The sequence below is a fragment of the Haliotis cracherodii genome, unplaced genomic scaffold (assembly GCF_022045235.1).
Source record: "Haliotis cracherodii isolate W230 unplaced genomic scaffold, xgHalCrac1.p SCAF_10, whole genome shotgun sequence".
Lineage (NCBI taxonomy): Eukaryota > Metazoa > Mollusca > Gastropoda > Lepetellida > Haliotidae > Haliotis > Haliotis cracherodii.
In genome coordinates, this window is record NW_027266265.1 from 33,789,761 (window position 1) to 33,805,698 (window position 15,938).

The 15,938-nt window shown below is 43.9% G+C and overlaps 1 protein-coding gene across 2 annotated transcripts; it reads left to right on the top strand.

The window, feature by feature from the left end:
* The first annotated feature begins 9,558 nt into the window (after positions 1 to 9,558).
* Positions 9,559 to 13,242, top strand: LOC139449527 (alpha-protein kinase 1-like). Of its 2 annotated transcripts, none has more exons than XM_071230961.1 (2): positions 9,559 to 9,780; positions 11,605 to 13,242. In XM_071230961.1, exon 2 carries the CDS (start codon positions 11,915 to 11,917, stop codon positions 12,857 to 12,859), a length of 945 nt encoding a protein of 314 aa, XP_071087062.1. In that variant the 5' UTR covers positions 9,559 to 9,780; positions 11,605 to 11,914; the 3' UTR covers positions 12,860 to 13,242. The 2 variants fall into 2 exon arrangements, with proteins under 2 accessions (XP_071087062.1, XP_071087071.1); XM_071230970.1 differs by lacking the exon at positions 9,559 to 9,780 and adding an exon at positions 10,014 to 10,086.
* Positions 13,243 to 15,938: the final 2,696 nt, after the last annotated feature.

Genomic DNA, 15,938 nt, shown 5'->3' on the forward strand with positions numbered 1-15,938 from the left:
TTTGGCAGCACCATACCGGTGCTCGTGGGTTTCACCAAGGTCACATGGAGCTTTCCTCCCACAATAAGCTGACACGTCGTGATGTAACTGGAATACTGTTCAAAGCGGCGTTTAACCCAATTCAATCACTCATTCAAGAATTGTTTTCGTTTAAGGTGTAGTTTAACAAAGTTTTGGGAAATGAGACACCAGTCCAGTGTACGATTTAATTTATCATTGTGGATATAAAACTAAGGCCAGTTATATTAAGTCCGTATCTTCCGGAAAAAAACTGATTTTCTGAAAGCTCCACCACACCTACACCACACAAATGATCGGTCATTGAAACGAAAACCAGCATAGGTCCATCAACAAATTCCAGTGTTTAGTGCTACTCGGTACAAGTTGTACTTTATGCTGACATAGAAAGTTACATGTTATTGTCCATCTTCCCGAGGCAAAAGCGCCCACTAGCCTTTTTATCAAAGTCTTGTTTCCACTCTTGCCACATCAAGCCCACGTTCCTGTGCTAAATATGACTGGACTATCGCACATATTGATAATCCAATCAGAGAACGTTTCACAAAATCAACATCCAAGACTTGTACATATTCGTACGTAAGTGATTTACCGCTGCCTGTCTTTGTTGACATGAATATATCTTTTCCATCTCAGCAGTTGCCTGTGTTTGGTAAAATCGCGAATGTTTTCGTCATCTGACCGACTTGCTCGTCGCAGTCGCCATCGTTGTGAAGCCATACGAGATTAGAACAGCGATCTGATTGGATATCGCGTTTTCATAACAAGGGGCACAACTCAGGATCTACGCTTGGTGGCGCCAGGGTCGAGTCACGAAAAGTGGCCTTGGTGTGGCAAGGGTAGAAAGTACACTTCCTTAAGTTAATACACATTTGATTAGACTTAAATATATTTCAATATCGTCAGTACCTTTAGCATATAGACGGCATGGGGTTCAAAATTGTTTCAAATTTGTCAATGGAGGTGTTGTACATTCAGGACAGTACGACATATTTGAACACAAATTCATTAATTAAAAAGTGAGGTGAAATGGCCTAAATGAGATAGGAAAAGCGATCTGATTGGATATCGCATAGCTCATGATCTACGCGTGGTGGCGCCATGGTCGAGCCACGAAAAGTGGCCTTGATGTGGCAAGGTTAGAAAGTACACTTTGATATAGACTAGTGGACACGCTTGCCTCGGGAAGATGGTTATTATCATGGTAATCTAATGCTAATCTTCATGCCTTACTATAGTTAAATGGTGCCTTGCACATAATTTAAAACATTATACAAAATACCACCCTTTCTACCTGCAGGTGACGGTGAACAAGGAATGTTGTATCCACAGGGATGGACTAATTTTACACAACCTTTTATGAGAATAACATAAATCAAGCACTTTATCGAAAGTGTGGGTTAAGTAGTTGGGAGCACTGAAAAAGATGTTTTTTTGTACAAATTAAATCACAACATGGCGCAACGTCATTGCACATGTGCATTGGACTTTTCAAATGCTGTCAAATGTGCCATCAATGATTCGAAAACTATAAAGATGTTTCAAAATGAGCTGTCTGTATTTCTGTACTCATTCGAAAACCTTATATCCTGTATTTTACAATTGCTGTGAAAGGGCACTATGATGAGGCAATTGAATGTACTGTGTCTGTTGAAGTCGTTTGTGTAATTTGAGATTTATCTTAGAATGCATGCTGCGTTCAGTTTATAGAGCAACGTTTAAACATACAAAGAACCGCCCAAGTATATGCAAGTGAAAGTGCTCGACAGACCATAGGAACACATAATCGACACATTAGCCGGGACACTGTGATCCGACGTCTCCGTTCCAACAACCTCAGATGTCGCCGACCAGCACGTCGTCCTGTTATCCAACCATGGCATCGACAAGCACGACTTCAGTGGGCACAGGGTCATCACAAATGGCATCATCGTGATTCGAGGCGTGTCATCTTCTCTGATAAAGGTCGCTTCTGTGTCTCCCATGCAGACGGAAGAGTCAGAATTTTGCGGCGTAGAGGTGATCGTTTCGCTGACAGAAACGTTGTGGAAAGGGATCCATGGGGTGGACCTAGCGTCAGGATATGGGCAGGGATTGGACTTAATACGAGACTTGGACCCATGTGCCTTCTGAATGTCGGGGACACGGCGTCACTGCTCAGCGGTATATCGACCAAGTGATCAGACCCCATGTTGTTCCATTTTTTGCACAACATCAACAACACATTTTCCAGCAGGACAACGCTCGTCCCCATGTTGCCAGACCTACCATGGCCTTTCTGCAAAAACACATCATCCGTGTTCTACCGTGGCCAGCCCTCAGCCCTGATCTGAACCCCATCGAACACTTGTGGGATGAGGTTCAAAGGCGTCTGCACAATGTGCGCCCAGTCCCTACAACTGCCGATGAACTACGCACAACTGCTCCGGATGTGTGCAGGAGGATCCATAGGGCCTTCACAAATCGTCTGGTCCACTCAATGTACAGGAGATGTGTGGCAGTCATCAATGCTAATGGTGGTCACACCAGGTATTAACTTTCATTTTTGGTACTGACCCGAAACTGTGTCAGCCCTTAACATTTGAAAAAAAAACAGTTATGCCATCTGCCTTTAAATCCATTAAACTGTCTTCAGTCAATTTTTTGTCAATCTTACCCTATTAGTATTTCTTGTCTTTACTGGTGAAAATAAATAACATGTACACTGCATACTCGACTTGCGTTTCTTTTGCGTGTGAGTATAGATCCCCAGAAACCTAGTATGCTTGTCGTACGAGGCGACTAAATGGATCCGGTGGTCACATTCGGTGACATGGTTCATATCATGTTATAATATCTCGACTGGGTTGGACGTTGCTCATTATATCAGTGATTGGTTTGTCTGGGCCACACGCGACTAGTTACAGACAAACCACTGAGTGTTAGTATGAACAACGTCCAACGTCACTGGGGTACGATGATACGCAATCAACTAAACCACTGGCTTATCCATTTGGTCACCTCGTACGATAAGCACAGGGTGCCGTTGTACAAAAGCCATCTTAGCGGTAAGGTGATCGTAACTCCCATACATTATCATAGACTTACGACAGTCGTAGCGCTAAGATTGTTTTGTATAACGGAACCCGGGTGGTCTATTCTAACCTGGAATCTTCATTGGTAAAGAGCATAGGTTACAACGACCGGACCTCGGCTGGACAGACGCAAGGGAGTGGAACAAAGGTCCTCTTTAAAGTCTGAAAATTACCAGCGTTCGCTCGTCACGTCGAAGACCCGGGTTCGAATCCCCACATGGGTACAATGTGAGAAGCCCATTTCTGGTGTCCCAACGTGATATTCCCGGAATATTGCTAAAAGCGACGTAAAACCACACGCACTCACTCACTTTAAAACAACACATTAAGCTGCTCAGACGTAAGGCTGTTCACAGACGCTAATGCACAAAATCACGAACCAGCAAGAAAGACGTTTTTTGAGAAGATTAAGACACTGATCCCATCCATTTTGTTGTCTTGTACGACAAGCTAGGTTGCTGGGATCTTTTCTAATCCCAAATCCCGCCTGGTTTGTGATATCACTGAAGTACTGAACAAAGTAGCATTAAATCCCAACTCAGCCACTCATATTTGAAAATGCTTTTTGGAAAGTTGTCATACTAAATACCCTAACCACGAAATGCCGTCGAGTTGGTATATCACATTAATCAATGGACTGCATCACTGAAACAAAACACTCCCTTTCCATACTTGGAAAGTTTGTGTGTTTGTTGTTTCACGCCGGAGTTAGCAATATTCCAGCTATATGACGGCGGTATGTAAATAATCGACTCTGGACCAGAAAATCCAGTGACTGATATCAGGAACATCGACCCACGCAATTGGGATACGATGACATGCATTAACCAAGTCAGCGCGCCAGACAACCCGATCCCCTTAGTCGCCCCTTACGAAACGCTTGGGTTGCCGAAGGCCTATTCTTACCCGGATGCTCCCGGCTCCTAAACTTTGAAACATTATGGAAATAGGGTAAAATAAAGGGTAGAAAATAACATTCTTCACGTCATTGTAGGTTTGACAGTGTTTGAATGCAAGTCGTTGTGCAGCACTTGTTGTATGTAGGGGGGTTGTCGTTTATGCCAAAAGTATAATATGTGTTTGAAATGGACTCACAGTCGGTAAACTATAATTTACTTCCCGAACACGATGGTCTGTGATCGATGGACTTAGGAACAACACTATGAAGCCATGCAGTAAGCAGTAAGCCACTGCCTGACATGTAGTAGGATATTACCAAACGTTTTATATCATCTAGTAGACATACCTTCCATTAAGTAAACACCTATTTGATAAGACTTAAATACATTCCAATATCGCCAGTACCTTTAGCATATGGACGGCATGGGGTTCAAAATAGTTTCAAATTTGTCAGTGGAAGTGTTGTAAATTCAGGACAGTACGACATATTTGAACACAAATTTATTAATTAATTGTGTGCGGCACAAAAGAGGTTTTCACCTCCTTGGTATAATGCCACCCTGGTTATAATGCCATTTTCCTTCAAGACGAAGGTTGGCATTATAACAAGGGATGGCTGTACATGCATCAATGTTGATTGTCTTGTGTTGTTTTCAAGACCCTATTGTTGTGAATTGTGTTTCATGTGTGGTTCTTTGTCACTTGAAACCAGGGTTATATTGTTAAGATGACTTGGTTCAAGAGAAACCTTTGTAGGTTTATACAAGGCCATCTTTATACAGTCACACACAGGACATTGTTAACGAGCGAGTAAAGTTGTTGTTATAGCCCGTTTGAGTGACAGAGGCCGTGATAGGGCGTTCGTAAAGCGTTCACAATTAGATTAGGATGCACATTTCATACAAGCCATAAACGTTTAACTTTGATTAATGGTAATGACTTTGTGTAAGGTTATTCTATTTGGTTCTACGAGTGCAGCCCAGTCGTTTAAGGCGCCGCAATTCGCTGTGCAGAGTTGCTTCCCTTGGATGCGCCAGAAACCTATCATTGTGGATCGGAATCCCGGTTCGCCACGATTATGTTTCTAGTTCGGGCAGCACCATACCCATGCTTTTGGGTTTTCACCAAAGTGGTAAACGTCTGAGACCTGCATCACTTTGGGCTTTCCTCTCACATTAAGCTGCCACGTCATGATGTAACTGAAATGCTGCTCAAAGAGGTGTTAAATCAATCTCAATCTCACACACACGCGCACATAAACACATACACACACCGCTGACCCCATCAGCCTAGGAAACAATTCATTTCACGTCAGCGCATACACGTGTCAAAAACTAAGTTATTAGAACCGTCGCTCTAACGACATATATTATGTATGTAGGTAGAGATATTGTTCAGCTTCATTGTGTTCGTGTCACGGTAGATGTGGTTTCTAGATCGCTATCTTGGTGTGGCCTTGTTCCACATTTCACAGCAAAGGACGTGTTTCAGTACATACATGAACATGCACTAGACGTGACGTTATTGAGAATGAAAGATGAAACGATTGAACTTGAGAAACAGGTTTATTCCCACGTGGATTCTGTAAGAGGTTCACGCATGAAATCGATTAGGGTGTAGATGTTCTTTCACCTTTAACGCCAGCTATCCAGCTGGTATTTCCATGTAAAATACAGTGGTTGATGTGATGGGAAATCCCGAAGTGATGCAGGAACCGGTCTTAGGCGTTTACCACTTTGGTGAAACGGGACAAGCCGAGAAACACAATCTGGGATTCGAACCCTGGATCACATTTTTATGGCATTCATGCCCCCTCCTCCCTCTCTCTCCCCTCTTCCCTATCTCCTCCCCCTCCTCCCTGTCCCCTCCTCCCTATCTCCCCCTCTCTCACTCCCCTCTCTCTACCCTCCTCCCTATCCCTCCTCACTCTCTCTCCCTCCTTCTCTCTCTCCACCTCTCTACCTGCTCCCTCTCTCTCTCACTCCCTCTCCGCCCTCTCTCTCCCCGCCTCCCTCTCTCTTACTCACTCTCCCTCCCATTTCTCTCGCTCTCCCTCACCCCCCTCTTTCACTCTCCCTGCCCCTCCTCTCACTCTCCCTCCCCTCCTCCTTCTCTCTCTCATCCCCTCCTCCCTCTCTCTCACTCTCGCTCTCTCTCCCCTCCTCCCTCTCTCTTCCTCCCATTTTCCCTCTCTCTCTCTCCCTTCCTCTTTCCCCTCCTCCCCCTCCTCCCCCTCTCTCTCCCCTCTCTCTCTCCCCCTCTCTTTCACTCTCACTCACTCCCGCTCTCTCTCTCGCTCTCCCTCCTCCCCCTCTCTCACTCTCCCTCCCTCCCTCTCCCTCCCCCTCTCTTTCACTCTCCCTCCTCCCCCTCTCTCACTCTCCCTCCCTCTCTCTCCCTCTCCGCTCTCTCCCTCCCCCCTCTCTTTCACTCTCCCTCCTCCCCTCTCTCACTCTCCCTCCCTCTCCTCTCTCCCCCTCCCCCCTCTCTTTCACTCTCCCTCCCCCCCCCTCCCCCTCTCTTTCACTCTCCCTCCTCCCCCTCTCTCACCCTCCCTCCCTCTCTCTCCCTCTCCTCTCTCTCCCTCCCCCTCTCTTTCACTCTCCCTCCTCCCCCTCTCTCACTCTCCCTCCCTCCCTCTCCCTCTCCTCTCTCTCCCTCCCCCCTCTCTTTCACTCTCCCTCCCTCCCTCTCCCTCCCCCTCTCTTTCACTCTCCCTCCTCCCCCTCTCTCACTCTCCCTCCCTCTCTCTCCCTCTCCTCTCTCTCCCTCCCCCTCTCTTTCACTCTCCCTCCTCCCCCTCTCTCACTCTCCCTCCCTCTCCTCTCTCCCCCTCTCTCACTCTCCCTCCCTCTCTCTCCCTCTCCGCTCTCTCCCTCCACCCGCTCTTTCACTCGATGAGATGCAACCAAGCAAGTCACCGAACCCGACCACTCCATCCTCACTTCCTTCCTCGGCCTCGTCTTACCCGGACGACATGGCTCTGTTGTTGGGACCATTTCTAACCTGGAATCTCCACTGTGGTGTAGCCAGTCGTACAAATTCTTGTAAATGTTATAGAATTAAGAGCAAAAACATCTTTAGATCTTGACGTGATTGACACCTATTTTCAATTTCACTTCGTATTTTATTGTTTAATGAATGAAATTAAATATAGAATAATAAATAATAATATAGCTTGGACAATATTAATATTTGTTCTTAAGAGCTATGCACACACAATGTAGTTACACGTGTTCGTTTCGTTCCCATAGCAGAATACCACATATTGTAATAGTTCTATAACTTGCAGTCATAGACACCATAAAGACTCGAGTTACTTGTATGCGGAATTCGAGATAAGCGGAGTGTAAGTATGAGACCACAACGCCGATACGGATTTTGCCACAACCATTCATTTACATCGACTTAAATGACATAACGAGTTACTGCCGGTCGAGTAAACGAGTATTCACTAAACATGCACAAACAGGTTGGAGCACTATTTTCATTGCATGTATTGTGGTATAAAATTGGGGATGTTCACTCAGGGTTTATTGCCTTATTCAACCTAGTGATAACTGGTGACGCTTACAAGCGGTGTCAGGCCACTTGATTTTATTTGAAACGTTTAACCCTTTAACGTTTAACACATACGAGTATACTTTTTTTCTTGTTCCTCCAGTTTATTGGAAACATTGACATGAAACATTATTTTCATTTTTCAGCCAAATACATACAGAAATATGAATTTAAGATCCGAGTGTCCTTCAGTTTTGCATGCTTAAATGCTCCGCATTAATGCGTAGACTCGACCCGTGAATGTTCCGGGGTAGAAAAGGTCTTCGGCAACCCATGCTTGCCGTAAAAGGCGACTGTGCATGCGAGCTGACTTGGTCGATGCATGCAATCGTATCCCAATTGCGTGGATCAATGCACACGATGTCCATCGGGGCGGCCGGGTAGCCTAGTGGTTTAAGCGTTCGCTCGTCACGCCGAAGACCTGGGTTTGATTCCCGACATGGGTACAATGTGTGAAGCCCATATCTGGTGTCCCCCACCGTGATATTGCTGGAATATTTCTAAAAGCGGCGTAAAACCAAAACTCATTCACTCACCATCATGTCCATCACTGGATTGTCTGGTCCAGAGTAGATTATTTACAGACCGTCGTCATATAGATGGAATATTTCTGACTCTGGCGTTAAACAACAAACAAACAAACAAACAAACAAACAAACAAACAAACAAACAAGCAAAGACCCATGAATATGCATCATGATTTCGCCTTGAAAACATACACGTACCTTTACTCCGAACCTCAAGCTGCACCCAGAATTCACGGAAGAGATGATGTTTGAAAACGGTACGCTGATATTCTGCTCTTATCATTCTTGACTGTGACGGCACGTGATCCCGTGCCTGGTGTTCTGATTGCAAATCTAGTTATGGCACGCTGGCGGCAGGGCAAGAATGTCTTCCGAGAGATACAGGAGCTTCAAATTGGTATTCAGCAACCCACGCTTGTCGTAAGAAGTGACAGCGGTATCGGGTGGTCAGACTTAGTTGAAGCATGTCATCGTATCCCAAATGTGTAGATCGATGCTCATGATGTCAATCACTGGATTAGCTGCCCAGACGCGATTATTTGCAAACCGCAGCCGTATGGCCGGAATGTTGCTGAAAGCAGAGTTAAAAACAAAATGAAATAAACAAGATCTTACCGCTTCGGCCCTGCTCCGTATTGAGCACACGTACATGCTATACCACTCGTCACGATATGGCTATACTCACATGCTATACCACAAGTGTCCTCTTGGTCGAACTTTGCTTAAGCACAGTTAATGGGTACCCGGTAGTTTGAGAATGGAATTTTGTATGTGAACATTCTGACGCATAACTTGCAGGTTCCCGGGGAACTGATTATCGAAAATGTATACACACTGGCCTGTTGACCGGGATAGCAATTGTATATAGCACCATGGGTATGCCTATTAACAACAACAACGATAATAATAATAATGATAACAACAACAACTATTACTACAGTGACTATTACACGACCATTTTGATAAGGAAATCCCACGCCAGCGTGGCTCTGTGAATGCTGTTTGGAAACATGAGGAAAAAGCAATGTTTTATAGCCTCGAGTCAAGATAGTGTGCAATAATCTTGACATCTTGTAAATAAACCACAGCAACAGGTTTTTCCCCGTACACACCTACAATCCAACTCGCTTAACAAATCTGATTTTGAATAGGTTATGTGTGTGTATGATCAATATCTAATTTAAACAGTACGCTAAGGTAATCTTATGATCATATGTAATAGCACGTCTACTTTGACGATGTACTACGGGTTTCCATGTATTTACAAGTCATCTCAACATGACAAAATAGATGACAACGCACTGAACACGTGTATCCTAAAATCAGAGACGAATATGACCTGTAGACTCGAGGTGCAGTAGTTTAGTTACTGTTAGCTAAGTGCATAGTGATCTGAACATTGTTGGCGGAGATCGAGAGAGTTGCTCCCCTTTAACAATCCGCGATACCCCTAGTCCGCAGCTTGGCTTAATGTTTGAACGGGGCACTGACTATGAACCGTACGCGTCTGCGATAGCTTTTCATTTCCCTAATTCACAAGGACTGGTTTGCGGTCTCGCTGTAACCACAGCGAATGTATTTTATCGTATATAACTTTGTTTCATAGATGTGTATTTATCGTGTTTGCAACAGATTGTATTTGAGCTGGTTTTACTTTGTGTTCGTACTCTCCAAGAAACATCAGCAGTAGCCGCCATCAGGTAAGTTAGTTCCTTGTGCGGTTTCATATATATATATATCTCCTGTTGAAAAAGTTTGTATATTCTATGGAAGTGGATGTTTCTGTACCAAGAGAAATTAGAATTTCAGTTAGGTATGTCATAGTAACCATGATTCAGTCCTAAAGTATGAACTTTGGGTTCCGTTGTCATTTAAAAATCATTTTCGTTAACGTTTTGTTTTACGCAACCCTTCAATAGCTGTTGCAAATTACAGTGAGACCTCGTTAATCTGGACTCTTACCAGTGAACACGTCCGGATTACCGCATCGACGAGCCATTACAAAAGTAAGAGCTGGAAATAAAAGCGAAAACACTCATTTCCACTATCAAAAGAAATGTTTGCTATAGCAGAGTCCACTGTACGTTTTCGACTGTATCATTTTTCATGTGTTTAAGAATAAGTTTCAATTAGTCATAATACCAAATGTTCCCCAAAACGTGAGCGTATCATGTCTCGTCTCACCCGTCACAAACACATGTAAAGGCAAGGAAAATATTCACCTAAAAAACAAACCACGGATTAAAATAAGGAATCGGACATCGTTTTCTCGTCACTGTTGCCTCCAATTTGGTCAGGTGGGGTTACCTTGATTTGTCATATACTACTCAAAATACGGCATACTATTCTTTAATTTTCCTTGTGTAGTATACATTTTAGGCCGTGTGTTGGCTGTTTGCCTGGCTATCGATTATACAACATATCTGTCCTCTTTCAAATCTCGCTGCGATCTTATACACGTCCGTTTGGCTCTGAGGCGGGTGGCCCAGTCGTCTAGGGGGCCTGAATTCCCTGTAAAGATGCGTCCCTGGGTACGCAAGAAACCTTTGGTCGACGGTTGGAATACCTGTACCCCGCGATTATGCTTCTCGGTTTGTCAGCACCATACTGTGATCGTGGGTTTCACCAAAGTTGTTAATAGACGCTTCGGGGTTTCCTCCCACAGTAGGCTGACACGTCGTGATATGCCGGGTATACTGTTGAAAGCGTCGTTAAACCAACTCGCTCACTCATTTACTCGAAGGTATAGGTAGGTCCAAAATGCAATGGTTTCCGTTCACCAGAGTGCTTGTACTTATCTGACAAATATAGGAAAGCCACTCAGTGTTGGGTAACGCAATCGCTACTTCCGTTTTCATTGTGTGAAAACAGTGTCGAAAACCCCAGATTAATCCATTGTTTAGTTTCGTGCATGTAACTATGACAGCCCAATTAAAATAAATACAAAAAAATATATAAAGTACCACTTTCATTGTCCTGTGTGTAATATATATATATATATATTTCACGTCATAAAATAGTAGATTATTCATTGTTTTATAATGAAGTTATTTCTGTGTCAGCATGTAATCGACCAGTGGGGAATCCATTTGAGGCAATATGTACTCCAACAAACTATACTTATTGTATAAGGGACCTACAGGATAGGGTGGTCAGGCTGTGTGGGTGATGCGCATGCTGTCAATCACTCGGGTATATTATCCAGACTTGAGTATTGACAGACCGCTGCGATATAGCTGAAGTATTGCTGACTGCGGAGTCAAACAACCAACAAAAAATATAATTGCACCATTATTAATTTAAATCTTGATTTTCTGATAAATAGATAGTGAATTACTAATACACATACATTAAATGAATTGAGCCTAACATTTGATAAATAAAAAAACTTTGATAGATGAAAGCTTAACAGCGTAAACAAAATATTGCTGTCCTAATTGGACGTCTACTGACAACGCCAGTCCTCATCGGGAAAAGGGAAACAGAGGTGTCCGCTTAAAGTTGATTTACTTCCGTCATTTCAGACAAATCACCAGCCCGTACACCACAGCGGCCGTCGACCGTGATGACAGATGGTGAACTGGGGACAAAGGGGAGCAACCGCTAGCTGAGGACAAAATGCTAATGTGGAGGTTCTGACGGCATCGCTTGTTGTTGATCTAAACTGAACATCGGTTTCAGTGTGTGAACTCTGACGAAGACAGGTCGTATTTCAAGTGTTTGCCCAATGGTCATGTTATTGAATTATTTGTACGTGTGCACCTCGTACAGTGTGTTATTTCTCGTCAACATGTGGTCTTAATCTGTTCACAAAATTATCGACGTTCAACTATAATGGAGTCCCAGACGTTGTCGTCAAGTTTGGATGAAACTGGTCATCGGTATTGGGTCAGTTTCTCGAACTCTTCCTTCGCGAAAGGGTCTACTTCCCACGCCCATAAAGGAATTCTTAACGGAATGGGACCTAGGTCTGGTGAAAAAGCCATAGTTAAAGCATTTAGGAATGAACCAGGAACACAAAGCAGATGTGATACAGAAATAGCCAAGTCTGAAAAGGCTGAAGAACTTGCAAAGATTTTCAACAGGAAATTCTCCGAAAACAACCTAAACATCGCCTTTGCAGAACCTTTGAAAGCGCTTATGGATCAGATAGCTTTGATTGACGTGTTTTCCTTTAGCCGCAGAAGGCTCAGTGGTAGAGAGTGGGTGCTTATTGAACAGAACATGGGGAAGAGGTTCCAAGTGTTTGTGAAACGCCACGGTGAAGTAAGCAGGACCATACATCCGTTGCTACCCGCGTTTATGCATTTCAGTTACCATCACACTGGTGGGGATCTCTTGGTGTGTGGACTCAAAGGTGTTGCTGATGAAGCCGGGTGGACATTGAAGATACCCACCATCCATTCTGTTAAGCAGGAGTACGGCTTGTCGGACTGTGGTGAGAGTGGGATAATGCAGGTGTTTAGTAGACATGAATGCAACTACATCTGCGAGGGGATGCAGCTACCAAACCTGGCTCAAAGAATGACGGTTGGTGAACTGAGTCCAAGACTTGAACATAACCGAAGTTCACCGATTCCCATGTTCCAGAGACAGCCAAGTGCACCTTTTGACCCGGAAGTGTTCTGTGACCCTTTGTCTCCCATGATGCAAGGCTATCTGCCTTCACCCCCTCCCTACTTCCAGCAACCGTTTGCTAACATGGGACAAACATTCTTTTATTTGAGTGATCCGGGAACGTTCGGCAGCTGTGATGATGAAACTTTTTTCAAGAAATAAACATTCCAACACGAGCGTTACGAACGCTGGAATTGTACATGGAGGATAAGTAGAGGTTATAATTACAAGCGCTTAAGAACTATAAGGTTCCACATAGATTCAGCTTCTGTGCAAAATGCTCTGTTCTCTTATTCACAGGACAACACCATGTTGTTATAATCAACATACTACCACGCAAAATAAGTCATGTGTTGAAAATGGACCGGTTCTGCACCTGGATCTCTTAACACCTTAACATATCATGTACATGCAAGAAGCTTTTGAAGCATTGACTGACTAACCTATGTTCTGCTTTTTTGATCGAACACTAGATCTTTGTTTGTTACAAAAAAGACATGAAACATATGTATAGCCATATATAAAACATTTGAATACAAGATGTGACTTTAATGTATTCTGTTATGCGCCAAGCAACGCTCTGTTTGTTTCCAATGGCAATTGCTTCACTCCCAGCATCTGTAGATGCTATCTCTTATAGTTACAACCCAACTTCGAGCATAATTAGGTAGACAATGACCCGTCTGTGTACAGCATACGTTCCTTGAGTAGAGGTCAGATATACATCACGCCATTACGCTGTAACTATCACTGTAAGGGTAGCTATGAATAATGAATTCTGTTTCGTAAATTACAAGCAATGAAAATAGAAGAGACAACTTATACACGGTTGGTATTGTGTTATAACATCCTCCTTAAATGCACTAACTGCCTACGTTGAGATAAATAAATGTCCATTTGTTACCCATTAAAGTATTATGTACTGAAATATGCTGAATAATAATTATTACGTGAGGGAGTTCACAAAAATGCGCTGTTTCTTCACCGAACCTTGCGCCTCGTCACGTTGAGCGAAAGCAGTCAAGCTAATGCTGCTCTGTGGAAGGCAAATGCTTTTTAATTTATGAAGTGAAAGGACTTCCATCGTTAATAGTAATCCCCTGCTGTGATCAGCATATATAGTCAGGATGGGACAAGGACGTATCTTATTCTTAAAATTCGTTTCAATTTAGGCTATGAGGATATTAAATTGTTGTCAGTTTGTGCGAGTGCTTGATTTTAAGGGTTACATTGCTCAGGTCAGTAGGCAGGTCTGGCACGTTTGAGTCAACACTTTGTTGGTTTGCTAATTCAAAATTTATTGAGCACAAATTTTAACAACTATACCAGTTAATGATTATCATAATTACACCAGGGTGATGCAGTACTAGCAGTTGGGATTTAAGTTATTCCACTTTGTTGGAGCAAACTCACAGAGAGAGACACAGGCACAGACAGACAGAAACATTTACAGGCAAACAGGCAGAGACAGAGAGACAGGGGCCCAGAAAGGAACACGCAGACAGAACGACACAGCCATAGGGAAACAGCCACAGGCACGGACACCTTTAACATTATTGTACTTATATAGCGACTCCTGGATTGCGTGTCATCGTACCACGACACCGTGGATCGTTGCTCATACTATTGATCACTAGTTTGCATAGATACACAGAGGCAGATACAGACAGACAGAGAGGCCGCGAAAAAGACACACATACATACAGATAAACCCACCGAGAGACACAAACAGACCCAGGGCCAGACAGATACACAGCGACATACGGACACACAGACGTAGAGAGAGAGACAGACAGACACAGACATACACGGAGGCAGACACGACACTTAGCCAAACAGACAGGCACACAGACACAGGCACAGACAGACGCGGATAAACATACGGACACGAACGGACAGACACACAGTCAGACATACAGACACGGGCAGACAAGGACAGACAGACACAGACAGACACACACAGCAACAGACACACATTACATGTACCAAGGATATTGGAGACTACCTGATGTTTCGGTGACTTTGTTGACTGCATATCATCGTGCAACCGACAGCGCGTATCGTTGCTCATGATATCAATCACTGGTTGTCTGGACCAGATCTGATTATTTACAGACCACGTCATATTACTGTAATATTACTGAGTTCTGCGTTACACTGTCTCAGTTTAACGAAAGTCATTAGTAACAACGTTTTGACCGAGACTGGAAATTGTCTCCCGGCTATGGATCATTGTCTCTCTTAAACATGGTCTTGACTGCGTGATGTGCATGGTGCCCCTTTAAGTCAGATTTTAGTACGATCGAAGTTCTCGGTACCTGATAATAGTGACCGACAACAGTTCATTGAAAACACAGACAGAATTCATCACAATGGATTCGATAAAGGAGGGTCTCTTCCGCACAAGTCATACACTGAATCTGAGTTGAATATGACAAGAATGTCAGACGAAATACTTCCTGCCATTTTCATAAACAAGTTGAGGACGATTACACCAGAAGTGGCAGCTTTACATTGCACAACATGTGTGTGCGTGTGTATGTGCGTGCGCGCGCGTGTGTGTGTTTTGCGTCTGTGTGTGTGCGTCTGTTTGTGTGTGTGTGGTGTGTGGTGTGTATGCGTTAGTGTGCGTGTGTGCGTGTGTGCGTGCGTTCCTCTGTGCGTGGTGTGTGTACGTGCGCACGTTAGTGTGCGTGTGTGTGCGTGTGTGTGCGTGCGTGCGTGCGTGTGTGCACGCGTTCGTGTGTGTGTGTGTATGTGCGCGCGTTCGTGTGTGTGTGGTGTGTTTGTGTTTGTGTGTGTGTGGTGTACCAGAAACCTATGTTCGTGGGTTCGAATCCCCAATTCGCCCTGATCATGTATTTAGGTTTGTCAGCACCATACCCGTGTTTTTAGATTTCTCCACGGTAGTGAAAGTCGAAGATATGCATCACATTGGTTATTGATCTACTATTAAATTGACACGTCGTCATATGCGGGATATACTGTTCAAACTGGCGATACATCTAACTCACTCACTCACCATATACTCTTAGACTACTATTTACTATGGCTGCTGTGCTTTTAAGTCGTGTTTGTAAGACAACTGTAAGATCACAGACCTCACGCTTATCTCACTTGACCATCATAGGGGAAACAATTCGAATAACAAGTGCGTGACTGTGAAAGGGTACTCGATGAACTAAGCCAGAGCAGTAAACCGACGGAAAGAGCTGTGAGAGGTCAGCAACCTCCTCTTGAC